The sequence below is a fragment of the Phaenicophaeus curvirostris genome, chromosome 17 (assembly GCF_032191515.1).
Source record: "Phaenicophaeus curvirostris isolate KB17595 chromosome 17, BPBGC_Pcur_1.0, whole genome shotgun sequence".
In the NCBI taxonomy this organism is placed as follows: domain Eukaryota; kingdom Metazoa; phylum Chordata; class Aves; order Cuculiformes; family Cuculidae; genus Phaenicophaeus; species Phaenicophaeus curvirostris.
In genome coordinates this window covers 10,175,132-10,189,402 of record NC_091408.1, presented here as the reverse complement: position 1 = coordinate 10,189,402, position 14,271 = coordinate 10,175,132, and the positions used below count along the sequence as shown (strand labels likewise).

At 45.4% G+C, this 14,271-nt stretch overlaps 2 protein-coding genes across 3 annotated transcripts in view; both read right to left on the bottom strand.

Annotated features, from left to right (window-relative positions):
- Positions 1-79: 79 nt before the first annotated feature.
- PGAM5 (PGAM family member 5, mitochondrial serine/threonine protein phosphatase) lies at positions 80-11,100 on the bottom strand. 2 transcript variants are annotated; one of them, XM_069871108.1, is made up of 6 exons: positions 10,761-11,100; positions 6,485-6,663; positions 4,993-5,118; positions 4,040-4,128; positions 3,585-3,718; positions 80-1,786 (listed from the first exon to the last, which is right to left on the bottom strand). In XM_069871108.1, the coding sequence occupies exons 1-6, from the start codon at positions 11,033-11,035 to the stop codon at positions 1,636-1,638; spliced, it is 954 nt and encodes a 317-aa protein (XP_069727209.1). In that variant the 5' UTR covers positions 11,036-11,100; the 3' UTR covers positions 80-1,635. The 2 variants fall into 2 exon arrangements, with proteins under 2 accessions (XP_069727209.1, XP_069727210.1); XM_069871109.1 differs by having other exon boundaries at positions 3,585-3,715.
- ZDHHC8 (zinc finger DHHC-type palmitoyltransferase 8) overlaps positions 6,549-14,271 on the bottom strand; it is a 130,887-nt gene continuing 123,164 nt past the window's right edge. Inside the window, exon 14 of the transcript XR_011338659.1 lies at positions 6,549-6,663. The gene's annotated coding sequence lies outside the window, so the exon portion shown is untranslated. The remainder of the gene's footprint in view (positions 6,664-14,271) is intronic.

The window sequence follows — 14,271 nt, the reverse complement described above, 5'->3', positions numbered from 1 at the left end:
ACACTCCGGGTATTTGGAGTTAAAGGGAGCAGCATTTCAGCCCTACCTTCTGCAGCAGACAGCTCAACTGACAGACGAGAAAGGCAGACCAGTTATTTTATTCAAAACTTTTAAAAAGTTAATAGACAAAAACTGATAAATTATTCTCATTGCATCAATGAGAGATACATGACAATGGTTTCCTCTTGCCCCCACAATGATCCTGTTGTGTTCCCAACTAGGCTCATTTTCCTTGGAATCATCCTGTAACCAGTAAGCCATTAAGCCTTGTCTCGCTAGTTGTGTACCATTATGTTTCACACAGCCGTGACAGGAGCAATTTTAGGGTCTCATCAACACTCTTGGTGACAAGAAAACGTGCCAAACATTATTGATGTTTGCAGTCCTACAGGATATGCGCTGTCCCCAAGGCAGACTATGCAAATGGTGCGATATTTCAGCACTGCAAGTACTAAGTGAGCTAGGTTGCTACAGCAGTTTGGGTGCCTTGCAAGCAGCCTTCTGATGAAATGCTGCTGCACCCTCCCCTCAAAAATGAACCCTGGGTCTCGGCCACCCGTGTTTTTCCTAGAACAAGTCCCGCAGTGCTGGAGCTGTACAGAGGAACCACCTCAAGCTTCTGTTCCACGCCCTGGGCCTGGACAAGCCACCCCACCATCAGGCAGCACTCGTGTCAAGCAGCAGTTTGCTCCAGTACTGGAGCCTCTGGCCTGACATACTGGTACCTTGAGCTCTGTGGTGTTAATTCTCTACACTGAATGCAAGTTATCAACACAGACAAATCAATGGGAGAGCAGAAACATAAGCCTTAGCCCTTCAAAAACAGATGAGTCAGTAAGTGGAAGGGCTTGCAGAAGATAGCTGCTTTCCTTCCAGCTTACTGCTACAAACTCACTCGTACATCCTTCCACAGACAAGTTTTAGTTAAAGGCTTTGCAAGACTGAAAAAACTATTCAGAATAGCTTTAAGTACTTCCTGAGGATGGAGAAACACAGAGTATAAGCAGCAGTTATTTCTAGCACCACAGCTCTGAGGGAAATGGGGTTTTACCCTCTTTGTTTTATGCCTTTTTGGGGGCAGAGGAGAACAATGACACACCATAAACACACAGCCTCAATATCTTAGAAAAGCTGCACCTTTATCCCTTTGTCCTTGAACTGCAGAATACTCTGTCCTTTCTGCAAGAGCTGAAATAAGCTGGCTCGGCTTCAGTTCTAGATGCAGCGCAATACAAGGCTGTTCCTTCCAGGACCCACAGCAATTGCTTCCCTGCACAAGAAAAATATCCACAGGAGCAAGCTTTGGTTGTAGAAACTCGTGGGGGCAAGGGGGAAAAGTTGGTGCTCTTGCAAGTGCTGAGCACACAGACATTCAATCTCTTTGTATTCCACAGCTCAGCTTTTGAGTTCTGGGGAATACTTGAGGACTGGACAGCTTCAGGCTTACAAAGCTCCCTTCTTTTTTGGACTGAAAGGCAGATATGAATATGTATGAAGGAGGCAAGGGGTGAAAGGACATTTTTAAGACAGCATCACTCCCCAACATAACAGATACAAATCTAGTGGTACTGTAGCTGAATGTGCTAGTGCAAAGTGACTAGAGGCAGCTCCTGGACAGCCAGTAGTTTTGCTTCTTCAGGTGCGTGTGATCTTATCTGGAGGCATGAAACCTGTGTCACCCAATGTTCGCAGAGCCACTCTTCCATTCGGCCGGATCACCAAGTGTGTTATGCTGCCGTTGTTCAGAGACATGCGCAGCCAGCCTTCCGGGGGGAACTGCAGCGCTCTAGTGAAAAAAATCATTCATTCATCAACAGTTACATCAACGTGCTGCTCACAGCATCACCTTCTGTTCCAGATAAGGGAGAAAAGAACACTGTTGGCCATTTCTGCCGCTCACACGCAAATGCTCCAGCCCCAGAAAAAATGTTTTTCTTGTACAACAGTAATGAAAACGCAGCTCTGACAACTGGACCAGTGCCCACAATGCACTTGCCTAAGTGAGTCCAGCAGATGGGTACGATTATTGCAGACAGGATTAATTCTAATCGACATAAGCCCTAACCTAGTCAGGTTGCTGCTGCTCCTAGCAGGATGACAGACGGCGCAGGTTCAGGCCAGTCACAGAGCCAGCTGCAGTCCACAGAACCCCGGAGTGCAGGACAGCTAAGAAGATGCCTCAGCACCCCAGTGGGGTCCCCTGCAGAGCACGGGTATCAGTGGCCAACAGCACACTCCTGGGCACTATTTTAGCCTTATTGGCACGGACAGGTACACAGCAGCAGCAGAGGAGAGGCAGCAAGGTAGGATACACTCTACCTGCCTGTATGCACCTATGGAAGAAATTCACCACAACTGCTTTCCACCAGCTGTACTGACCCCAGAAGGAGCAAGAGAAAGTACCTTGGGCTTTTTGTAGAAATACAAAATCACTGCTAGTCTCCAGCTACTCTGGAATTCCTAACTGAATAGCCTCAGGAGCTCATCAACTGTAGTAAACAGCTGGTAGAAATACAAAGGTGTCTCAAACATCTTTTGCCTCAGATACTGAGGAATACTATGGGTTTGGCTCTTACGAGTCTTTTCTAAAGGCTAAGAAATTAAATAGCAGCTCAATTCAAAGGGAATGCTACATGGATCGTGTTCAATTGTGCTGTCAGAGAGCCTGGAATAGAAGGCACAGAAGAGATTTAAAAAAGAATAGGGAAGAAACAGCAAAGAGAAAAAGACTACAAGTATTTCAAATAAAGCCAAGGTAACAGCAAGATAATCTTTTTTAACACCGGAAGGAATATTCTGTTTACCTGATCAATAATTTTAAGTATAGCAATTTTGAAGAGCTCTAAAGCAGTCCACAGAGAAGACAGGCTAGCATTTAACTAGCTCAGCTAAATAAAGCTAGCTGAAATTGTTGTAGGTATTGATCAGATTAAAGTTTAATCACATCTGTCCTGCTCAAGACAAATTATCTTGCAGACAGTGCTTTGTTGATAGAGAAGAAGAATAAAACAGACTCAGCTGACTGGATATAGAGACAGGCAAAGATCCAGACTCTTTTCTCCTTCATGAACAACCTTGATGTTAGTGGAAAGATCTTCTCTCCCCTCTATTCCAATACTGGATGTTACTGCAAACACACACTAATACCACTTGAACAAAAAATTCCATTAGTAAAGATTCTCAAAATTAAATCAATCTTCCATTAAGTAAGATCTAATTCATGTCACCTCAAAAAAAAGGTGTCCAGTCATATGCTCTATTTGTTTACTTTTCCAACAGTCCACGCTGGCACTGCCCTCAGACTTATGGGAAGGAGAAGCTCATGGTATTAAAGAGACTGTTCAGATGTACAAAAAGGTTTTGAGTCTCACCAATGAGTGTTCTCATTTTCAAATTTGTCCTCTACTATATGCAAATTAATCCTGTAATGAAGTTGCAGAAGCAGCTGCTCATAATGCAGGTGCTTATCTTCAACCAAGCCAAAACAAGACATCTCCTAGCTCAACGGTGCCATACACTGATGCTTCTTCAGTAAAACTATGACCTCTTAAAGAGCACAGATGAACACCCAATTCAACACATACCTACACACAATATAGCGGATCACGTTGGCATGGCAGACAAAGATCTCATAGCTGTCTTCTTCCTGCTTTGCATCAGCTCTATGAATGAAGTTTCGAAAAGCAGCCTCAATTCGAGCTCCATCTTCATAATACTGCTGGTGGCACAGAGTTCAGAATCAAACACAGCTCAGAGCAGAACATGCCACTGCCTGCATTTGCAGAGGGGCTGCAACTTCTGAAGAGTTCTTTACAGGGATGCACACCTGAGGCTGAACAAATACTTAAGGACTGTAAGTTACTTTAGCTGTTCTGTACGCATAATGGGGAGCATGCAATTAACTTGGGTCTGTGATGAAAAGCATTGGTTCAGACACTGCAAGTTATCACTATGGTCTATATAAATCATATTAAAACAAACAAACACACAAAAGAATTTAAAAAAACCCCAAAAACTCAAAAACTTCAGGTAAAGTTACCACAGCTTCTGGTTTCCAGTGAGAGACTGGAGGGTCTGGCTCTATGGGTGCTCCCTCTCTCAGCAGATCAGTACTGATTTTTTTTACTCCTGAAATATTAAATATACATTCAGAAAGGAGCTATTACTTCACATGCCACTGCAAACAGGCCCACAACCCTAGAGTCAATACATTTTTCATACTCTTTCTTCAAGGAAGTCCCCCCCTGCATCCTAAAGACTGTTCTAGCCTACACCCTTCCTCTCACGCTGTGTGAATCTCTCCAACACAACTGCTTTGTCATCAGCAAGTTGTAGTTTATTCCAACTGAGAGAAGCCAGACCAGCTTGGCACAGCAAGCTGAGTATTCCCTGTCTGCTGCACTTTGAAGAGACACATTTGCAAAGATGTCAGTCTAAAGCTGTATGTCAGTTAATGCTCACTGCTAATTAATGCCCGACCAGCAGGAAAAATATCAAAACAACAGCAACAAAACCCCAAAACACAACAACCCCAAACAGCCCCCCACCCACAGTAGAAGATCCCTACACCCCCGAGTATGCCATGTCTTCCCCTGCAAACAGGAGACCAGGAAGAAGGGCCTGTTAACTAACACAGTGATCATTCAAGAACTGGAGTTTACAATCGTTTTCTCTTTTGCACTATTGCCCCCTGAGACTGAGGACTAAGCTAATCCTGAAGACCTGTGGCAGCTTTTGCTTCGCGAAAGTTGGGAAGTGAACCACCAGAGCTCTTCTACACAGCAGTACATATAGGAAAGCAGCCGGCCACTCTGAGGGGCAGACCTCTCTTGTATTTGTAAGGATGAACTAGATACAAGCAGAATTAGGGTCATTAGTTTCTTTATAGACATATTCACAGAAGGCTGGAATTTGGCTAGATAACATCTCTACCTTAAGGACAAACCATTTTAAGGAATAGCAGAAAATGGAAAATTAAGTGAAGCCACTTACCTGGGAGATGCTTGCTTATAATTTCAGTTGTTTCAGTTGCTCTAGTCATGGATGAGTGGATAATCTGATCAAATTTTAATCCCAAGCTTGCCAGCCTATGTCCAGTCAGTTCAGCCTGCTCTCGACCTTAAAAGTGATAGCCATTACATAAACTGGTGACACTCAGGGAGGCACTCACGCAAACCACCAAAAAAGCTACCCAGTAGACATAAAAGGTCTCTGTCAATGTCAGGTTTTTTTCCTTTCAAAAACTAACTGGAAAACATTTTTACCAGAGTCACTGCTTATTCAAGTCAAGCTTATTGGCTGGACAATTTCAATTCATATTTCCATCAGCAGGGTACATTTAGTTGGGGTTGCTTAAATACACATCTCTCAAAAAAATATATCAAACTTATTCAGAGACCTCCATTAAAGTACTTGATAGCTCAGCTAGCCCCATACCAAGAGAGCCACTTGCGATAAAAGATAGTGCTGACTCAAGGCATCTTCACAGAAGAGGAGACGCTGTCAAACAGATCCACTCAGACCTGATGTTGCATTTTTCATAAAGACAATATCATCTTGGAACAGTTAAGAACCACAGCACCTGGTTATCCTAGGGAAGGCTTTGTTATGTCTTTTAGGTAGGCAGGTGAAAAGACTTCGGACAGTTTAAGTAACCTACCCAGGCACAGGATGAGACAGGATTAAGATAGCACCTTGTTATCACTTTAAGATAGCACCTTAAATTAGCATTTCACCCGTTTGCACACTGGTGATAAGGCGTGGTGGGAGAAAAGAAGTTTATACTAAACATTTGGCACCAAACCTTCAGAACCACAAGCAGCAACAGTAATTCTTCCCCCCTCAGAGCAGCATTGGCATACTTAAAAAAAAAAAGTGGACGCTTTCCTGATTATAAGTACACAGTTAAAATAATATAATTAACATCTGAGACCCAGTCACAAGATCAATGAAATAATCTTAACACAGACAGAAGTTATCATCATTTCCTGTAACTGATTAGCAGCACTCCCAGAAACAGTGCTTAGGAGCAAAAGTGATGTGTATTTAATTAAAAAGTCAGTCAGGAGCATTTTTTTTTATAAATTAGCAAATTAACTAACAGAAACACAAGCCACTTCTGAAGAGAAATCTACCCCAAAGTCAGTCATGGAGCTAAGCTTAAAAGCCTCAGCCCTGGAGAATTATGCCAACTAGCACGAAAATTCCCTCAAGCAAATTTATGATGATTGGAAATTGCCTTTGTTAAGTTTATTTACTATTGAGTGGTTTTAGAACTCTGTAAAGAATGTTTTAATATCTGGACTTAGAAAATAAAAAATGGAAAAACCCACATCTTTCTGCCACAAAGGATCCAGAAAGTGAATTAATGTTTGGTAGTCAGACCCAGAAGACAGACGAATGCTGACCTGTATTCATGAGGGCAGCAGCACATGAAAAACAGTTTTCTCAACATGCAAAGTATAATGCTTCTAGTAATACATACCAAGTGGGGTCAGAGTTCTATCTTTATCAGCCCGGCCATCCAAATTATACTGAGAATGACGGATAAGGAATATGTGCCTGGTGGCTTTTGCTTTGCAGTGATCTAACCGTGAGGCAAGTTCTTCTTCCCCGGTTTCTTCATTCTTCTTTTTGAGGTTGATAAGAGCTAGTGGTTCACGTCTAAACAAACAACATTTCAAAGGTCATTTTTAGATAGTGGAGACTAAAAGGCAGGGGAATTTTAGAGATATGTGGTCTTGCCTTAGAACTAGATACAGCTGAAGTACTAAAATAGACTATTTAGCCACTTATAGCACAAAACTGATTCAAAACATTGTGTGAGAGCTATAAAAAGAAAACTATAAATAAAAGCCTGCATTAAATAAAGAAAAGTTGATGCTGTAGGTTAAAAGGCGTAACTGACACTGATAAATTTGCTGACAGCCGCCTCTCTATTAATTCTTGTGGAAAAAAAGCAACAAATGCAACAGAAAAAGTGAAATCCTAATGTAAACAGATCATATACACTAAAACATACAAAAGCTAAGTCCCGCCTAGACAAAAAGATTGTAAACACCAGCAGAGACTTTAAATTTGAATTGCTGTTGATTCGATAGTTGTTCTTAGGACTATTGTCCACTGCCAGTCACTGGTACACTGGTAGGATTTTTGATGAGGAAAAGTATGAATGACAGCCAGGAAAAGAGGAGGATGTACTAACTGATGATGAAAGTAAAAAAATGTTCCATATCTGTAAGACCCTGAAAGAACATCTACAGATTTTGCATTAATCGATCACATTTACATCAAATTACTAAACTCCCACCCCCCACAATACCCTGCAAAGAGTCCAACCTTCTGCAGCACACATCGAGAACTATTTTGTGCTTTAAGCTACGTCACACCTGGTCTTCTCTCCAGTAGCACTTTTTTATTTTTCAGTCTGGACTGTTTATTTATCCTTTTATCTTTTCCATAACTCTCTCCTCTAATGCCACTTTAATCTTCCATGTTGTCACACTGCACACCAGTCTCCCTTCCTGCAGGCCATCACCTTCCCTCCTGCACGTCACCCAGAGAGCCAACTTGGTTCCCCGAGAGGAATAAAGGATCTCCTCCTCCCTCCCAGAGTGACACAGATTAGTGCCACCAATTTCACACTAAGGACACACACACTGCACCACAATTGTCCACCCTGCCCACATCTCCCACAGATCAGTCTTCAGGTCCTTGCTCTGCACTGAGCCTCTACCCCATTAACACAAATCCTTCCATTATATCTCTCCACACCACAGCATAAATTCTTTCCATCGATCTCATACCTAAAGAACAGTTATTTTTTTTTAATTCATACCAGACCTCAGTTCTTCCATTAATATAAAGTTTGTTTCTAGATTTTTAATCAAGAACGTAATTTCTGTTGAGTTTCAGACTGAGTAATTTGGTCAGAGAAAACTGCTGTTTCACACACCTATTTCTACAGTTCACAGCAAGACTGGCTTTAAAAACCCCTGCATCCATTTTGCTTTAGTAAAGCCATGATTCTGTTAAAAAATTAGGTGCAACACACTCCTTGAGCTGCTAGCGAAGTTCAGCAAGGCATTAAAAATGAAACAATAGTCCAATAACAAGAAACCCCACTGATATTTCACAGAATACTTCTTTTGATTCAGTAGAAACTACATTGCTGGAAGGATACATTAGGAAAACAGAAAAATGACTGAAAAATCCGAGCATGACTGTGAAGTGCCATAGGGATTAATTCATCCTATGGTAGGAACACATGAATAGAGACACCTGAGTGTAAGTCTTGCCCTCATCCCCAGCACCATTTCCAAAAGTGACAGATGCTTGAATGAGTCATGGGAAGATAAACAAGTTTAACAACATTTTTAGCATAAGCTAGTTTCAGAAAGTTTATGAGCAGGAACACTTTTAACACTGCTAAAACTTAAGCAGGCTTTTTTAGGCTGCTGAAGCTCAGCATCTGACAAATGCAGTTTTCTGCCTTCCCTTATAGGAAGAATCACCCAAGACTGTAGCTGGACAGAACTTCGCTAAAAAGCAATGGCAACGCCAGGGACCACCTTTAAACCTACTTAAAGCAAAAGCAGCACCTAATCCATGACCATGCCCTTTCCATCTTTCTTCCAGTATGCCACGTGTGTCACTGTAACCTACCACTCAGCCTGACAAATTCTAATTCTTGAAACATACTTTGAAATCCAGGTATTTGTAGTTTTCTGTATAATAAAGCTATTTGCAGGAACCACTCGGAAAATACAGGAAAGTATCTCAAGCCCAGATATTCAGAAAATAATTCAAAGCTTTCTTCACCCCTCCCACACCAAGCTTTCCAGTTAGGAGAAGCTTCATTAGAATAGCTAGAAGATAAAGTATTTTACATGAATAAAACTATATCTAATCTTCTCCAAGAGCTGAGCTGCACAACTTCCGTGCAAGTGGCACAGACCACTGCAACATCCCAGGTGTAGCATCATACTAGACCAATAGGAAGTCTGAAAACAAGGTACTTGCATTCTTTTGTTTCAAACTTGCAAAGCCATCAGTTGTTAAGAATATTGTAATAGCTGGTTATTTGCTCACAACTTGACATTGTAAATCATTCCCTGCTATCCCCCCAAAGAGAAGTGGTCAGATGCTTTGTAGAGTTATGAGCCATTTAACAACTTCACATGTTAAATGCTTCTGTCAACATCATCCAAAGATCAAAATTAAGACTTCAACCAGGCATGGCCAAAGCCACACTACACCAACTGATGGCACCAAGGAGAAGAACATGAAAATTGATCTGTGATAATGTGACATATGACACTTCCACTATTTGCACACAATGACGAATGGTGATGGAATACTATCTTTCACTGCTATTAGGTATTATCCAGTTGTATTTGTTCAGGCAATGGTGACAGCTACACCAGTTACAGCACAACCTCTACTTCCTGAATTGGGTATTAAAAAAAAAAAACTACAAAAGTCACACAAGGCTGAAAGGACTTTAGAATCCCGGAAGAACACCAACCACCATTTAGCAGAACCAGAAAGGCCAGGCAGTTAAACAAGTAGCTTTATTACCTCCCTCAACGTAACTCTGTAACCAGGTACATCCTTATTTAATTACAAGTTTGTTTTTATAATTAGGGGTTATGCAGCCCTATTTACGTGAGCATTTGATTCTGTAGCATCTCAAAAATCAAACCAGGATGCATTACACAATAAAAATCTGTTAGTGCTTAAGTTTGGATTTAGTATGATTAAACCAGAGCCTGACATAAGTCTCCCTGAGGGAGATAATTCTACCAGCCACGAGCAAAATAAGCCAAAGCTCAATACCAATATTCACACATTCTAATTGAAGAGTCAGAAAACGCCTGCCTGCAGCCCCTTGTCCCCCGACGGGCCCCCAGCCCACTCCCCATCAGGGCTTCCCCCTCGCCCACCCCCGCAGCCCCTATCCAGGGCTCCAGCAGCAGATGTGGGAGAGAAGGCTGGCACGACTGTGCCTTCACGCCTTTACCAAGCGATACCACAGACCATTTGCTAGGGGATAAGGGGGGATGACGAATGCTCGCTAATTAAACAAATCCCACTCCTGGAGGTGAGCGCGGTGGGGACGGGGTCATCCCCCGCGGCTGTGGGAGCTCCCACTCTTGCGCCAGAAACTTGCTGGGTGGGGAGGGCAGGGGAACCTCCTGCAGCGAGGCTGGGGCTCCACCAGAGCCGCCCCCACACACCCCCCGCAGCCCCTGCCCCCCAGCCCCTCACCTCCCTGCCCCTCAGAGAGGCGTCCCCCCACCAGCCCCTCCCTCCTAAAGGGACTCCTCCCTCCCCAGCCCCTCAGCTCCCTCCCCAGCCCCTCCCCACCAAAGGACGCCCCCCCTGCAGACCCTGCCCCTCACCCCTAAAGGGACGCCCCCCCTCATCTCCTGCCCGTTAGCCCCTCATCTCCCCCCCCATAGCCCCTCATCTTCCCCCCTTCCCAGCCCCTCAACTTCCCCCCTTCCCAGCCCCTCATCCCCCCCCCAGCCCCTCACCCCCCCCCCAGCCCCCCATCTTCCCCCCTTCCCAGCCCCTCATCTTCCCCCCTTCCCAGCCCCTCATCTTCCCCCCCCAGTCACTCATCTCCCCACCCCCCCCAGCCCCTCACCCCCAAAGGGCCACCTCCCCAGCTCCTCACCTCCCGCCCCCCGCCCCTGCCCCCCAGAAGGACGCCCCCCCGCAATCCCCAGGATTTCCACCCCCAGCGCCGCCCGTACCGGTCCCAGTTGCTGTCCCAGAAGCCGCCGGTGCCGGCGGGTCTCTCGATCCAGCCCGGGGCCGGCGGGCAGGAGGCGGCGGGCGGCGGCGGGGGCAGCAGCAGCAACCCGGGAGGCGCGGCGGCGGGGGGAACGGCGCTGGGGGCGGCCCCCCCGGCCCGCGGGTCGCCGTCCCCGGCGCGGCCCGGCTGCTTGCCCACGGCCACGGCGGAGAAGAGCACGGAGCCGCCGGCCAGCCCGCAGGCGGCCAGCGCCAAGGCGCGGCGGAACGACATGGCGCGCGCGCCGCCCGCGTGCCCGCCCGCAGCCCGCGCCGCCCGCGCGCCCCGCCCAGGACGGAGCGCCGCGCGGGGCAAGATTCCTCCGCGGGCGCGAGCGAGCGCCCCGCCCCGGACTAGACTCTCCTTGTTCTATCGCTCGTTACCTGAGAACAGAGACCAGCACCCGCCTCCCCACAGCCTCCTCTCAGGGAGCTGTAGAGCCACGAGGGCTCCTCTCAGCCTCCTCCTGGCTAAACCCCGGGTCTCCAGCCCCCTCCCCGGCTCCGTTCCCGTTCTCTGGACACGGTCCAGCCCCTCGAGGTCCTTCTTGCACTGAGGGGTCCAAAACTGAACTCAGGATTCGAGGTGCAGCCAAGTACAGGGGCACGATCCCTTCCTTGCTCTGCTGGCCACGGTGTTTCTGATACAGGCCAGGATGCTGTTGGTTTTCCTGGACACCTGGGCACTCCGCTGGCTCATGTTCAGCCTACACGAACAGGTCCTTCTCCACCAGGCAACTTTCCTCCACCCTGCCTGGTTTTACCCTCCTAACGAGGTGCCACTGTGAGTGCTTCATGGCACAACCCAGGCGGTGCAACTGCCATGGGTAACACACACATCACATTTAGCTATAAGCCCTGAGCTGGCTTCTGTAGGAATCAGACTCGCGCTTGAATCATAGAATCACCAGGTTGGAAGAGACCCACCGGATCATCGAGTCCAACCGTTCCCATCAATCACTAACCCATGCCCCTTAGCACCTCATCCACCTGCCCCTTAAACACCTCCAGGGAAGGTGACTCAACCCCCTCCCTGGGCAGCCTCTGCCAGTGCCCAATGACCCTTTCTGTGAAAAATGTTTTCCTGATGTTCAGCCTGAACCTTCCCTGGTGGAGCTTGAGGCCATTCCCTCTCGTCCTGTCCCCCATCCCTTGGGAGAAGAGCCCAGCTCCCTCCTCTCCACAACCTCCTTTCAGGTAGCTGTAGAGAGAAGTGAGGTGTTGGCTTTGGGATCCTGGTATTGGAAACAATGAGCCAGGTGTTTGGGAGACACAAGCAGTCTCAGCAGAGACCCAACCTTGTACAAACAGCAGCGTTATGCCCTCTCTTCCCTGCGCGGCTCCTCACTTCACAAGGAGACTCCTTTTGGAAGCAAGATCTCTGTTGTTTCACCAGCATGACCTTCTGTAGAAGAGACTATGTGGTCCAACCGGGACCTTAATTACCTGGAGATGAGCAATGGTACTGCCTTAACAACCTCACAACAGAGCCGTGGGAAAGGAGAAGCAGAACAGAGCACCTTTTTCTTGAGCTGACATCTGAAATCCAGCAGTGCTTTCTACCTGTTAAATGCAGCGTGTTGCAAATGCTGACAGAAATTGTATTGAATCTGAGTCTTAGGATGCTGACAGATTGTACAGATGCCATTATTCAGCTTTTGTATATTTAATTATACATTCTTATCATTCCTGTCAACCTGTTCATGCGTTGCCTTCATACCCACACTGCAAATTGCACCATTCACGTTACATGCCAGCCGTGCACAGTTTCCAACAGCCAGATTCCAGTCGGTGCGAGTGACTCCAGAACAACTGAAAGCAGAGCCTGTTCTCTCCCCAAGCACACTGAGCTCTGCTCGGTCCTGGTGCCACAGGCTCCTTCACTCTGCAGGGCTTAGGGCAGAATGACAAGGACATTGTGCCTGCCCAGAAGAAAACTCTCTCATTGCTACAGAAGCTGAACCACTTCCAGGCTTTCCCAGCTGAGTGTCTTCCCCTTGTCCACCACTTTGTGTCTCTGTCGCACACTCATACGGTGCAGAGAAGCAGATCTGACTCTGTTACAGATCCTCAGGCTCCAGGATATTTTACAGCTCAACAGTGGCCCCAGGGGTGAGACAAGTGAATCACAAACACTGATTTGCTACAGACTGGATGTCTTTTTCCCCTCCTTTTTTTCCTTCTTCCCTGCCTCAATCTATATATTTAAGGCTATCCGTTTTCTGTTTCTTTCTCATATAGCTTTAAAATTTTAATTTGATTCTTTTTCTTTAGTTTATCTTGGAATCACTAACTCTTATCATAGAGGCAGGTGTGGGTATTTATACTGTGTATATTCTTTCTTATAAAGACCCTAGAAGGAAAAAGTTTATTTTCAAAACTTCGCGTCCAATTCCTCATCAATAGTAAAGCTCTTTTTCCCCAGTTCTCAGTCTCAAAGCTTCCTGCAAATGACTGCTCCATCTTTTCCCCTCATGATGTCTTTCTTACCCCTCGTAACACTCATTCCCCGTTAACTGTCCCACTTGTATCCTACCTCTTCCCCTTCAGCTTGTTCTCTAACCTGACTCCCAGTTGCCATGTTTGACTGCCAGCAACTCACAAAAGAAGGAAAAAAATATGCCCCAGATACCACCACTCACTTGGGCACAGGGACGGGCTGAGAGTTGATGGGACAAATACTACAATTCCTGATAAATCTCTCTATTGCTTGAATCAAAGTGTAAAATCATATGGTTCAATTTGACATTTCAGTGATATTAAAGGTGCGTCACAAATAATGTGATACTTGAGGTCAAAATCCTGGTATAGACATGGGCAAGTTTCCCGACTGCATGACAGATGCACCAGCTTACCCCAGGGCTGAACTCGGCTCAACGCCAGAAAGGTTTGAGGCTGTTGCTAAGCAAGAATCAAAATTGTTTCCTCAGCAAAAATGTATTGCTGAACATCTGGGCAATCTCATCGTGTGACAAAATGAAAATGGATAATATTGATTGTTTGCCTCAGCTTTGGATGTCACTCTTCTGTGATAACACTTCACTGTCAGAAATCTCCCGTGCATAAGCTCACATTCTGCAGCTTATTGTTGCTTGGTTTAGGCACTAATGTACTTACACATTTTACATGGAAAAGGCTTTTGAGATGATCTTAGATTTTACTTCAGTTAAGTAACAATTTTTTAAATTAGATTTTGTTTACAGTTTTGTAAAACTTGCAATTTAATTAAGTTTAAAAAAAATCTCTAAAAATAATTTTTGAGTTACCATTAGCTTGAATACATAGTCCTGCATTATATTAATAACTACTTAAGTTGTTTTTTAATATATATTCATATTGCTACTATTGTAATCCAGTTTTATTGTGTTGTATTTCATCTATGAGCAGAAAATCCATCTAAGAGGATAACAACCTACTAACGGTACCCACTAATGGAATTATTCTGTTAGCTAAACCAGTAAATGCTTGTGC

Excerpts from the sequence above, each read along its gene's own strand:
- PGAM5 (XM_069871108.1), bottom strand. The coding sequence starts at position 11,035 with ATGTCGTTCCGCCGCGCCTTGGCGCTGGCCGCCTGCGGGCTGGCCGGC. Across the intron at positions 3,719-4,039 it reads ACTGGAAACCAGAAGCTGTG|CAGTATTATGAAGATGGAGC; the intron begins GTAACTTTACCT and ends CTGTGCCACCAG. Across the intron at positions 1,787-3,584 it reads ATCCGCTATATTGTGTGTAG|AGCGCTGCAGTTCCCCCCGG; the intron begins GTATGTGTTGAA and ends TTTTTTCACTAG.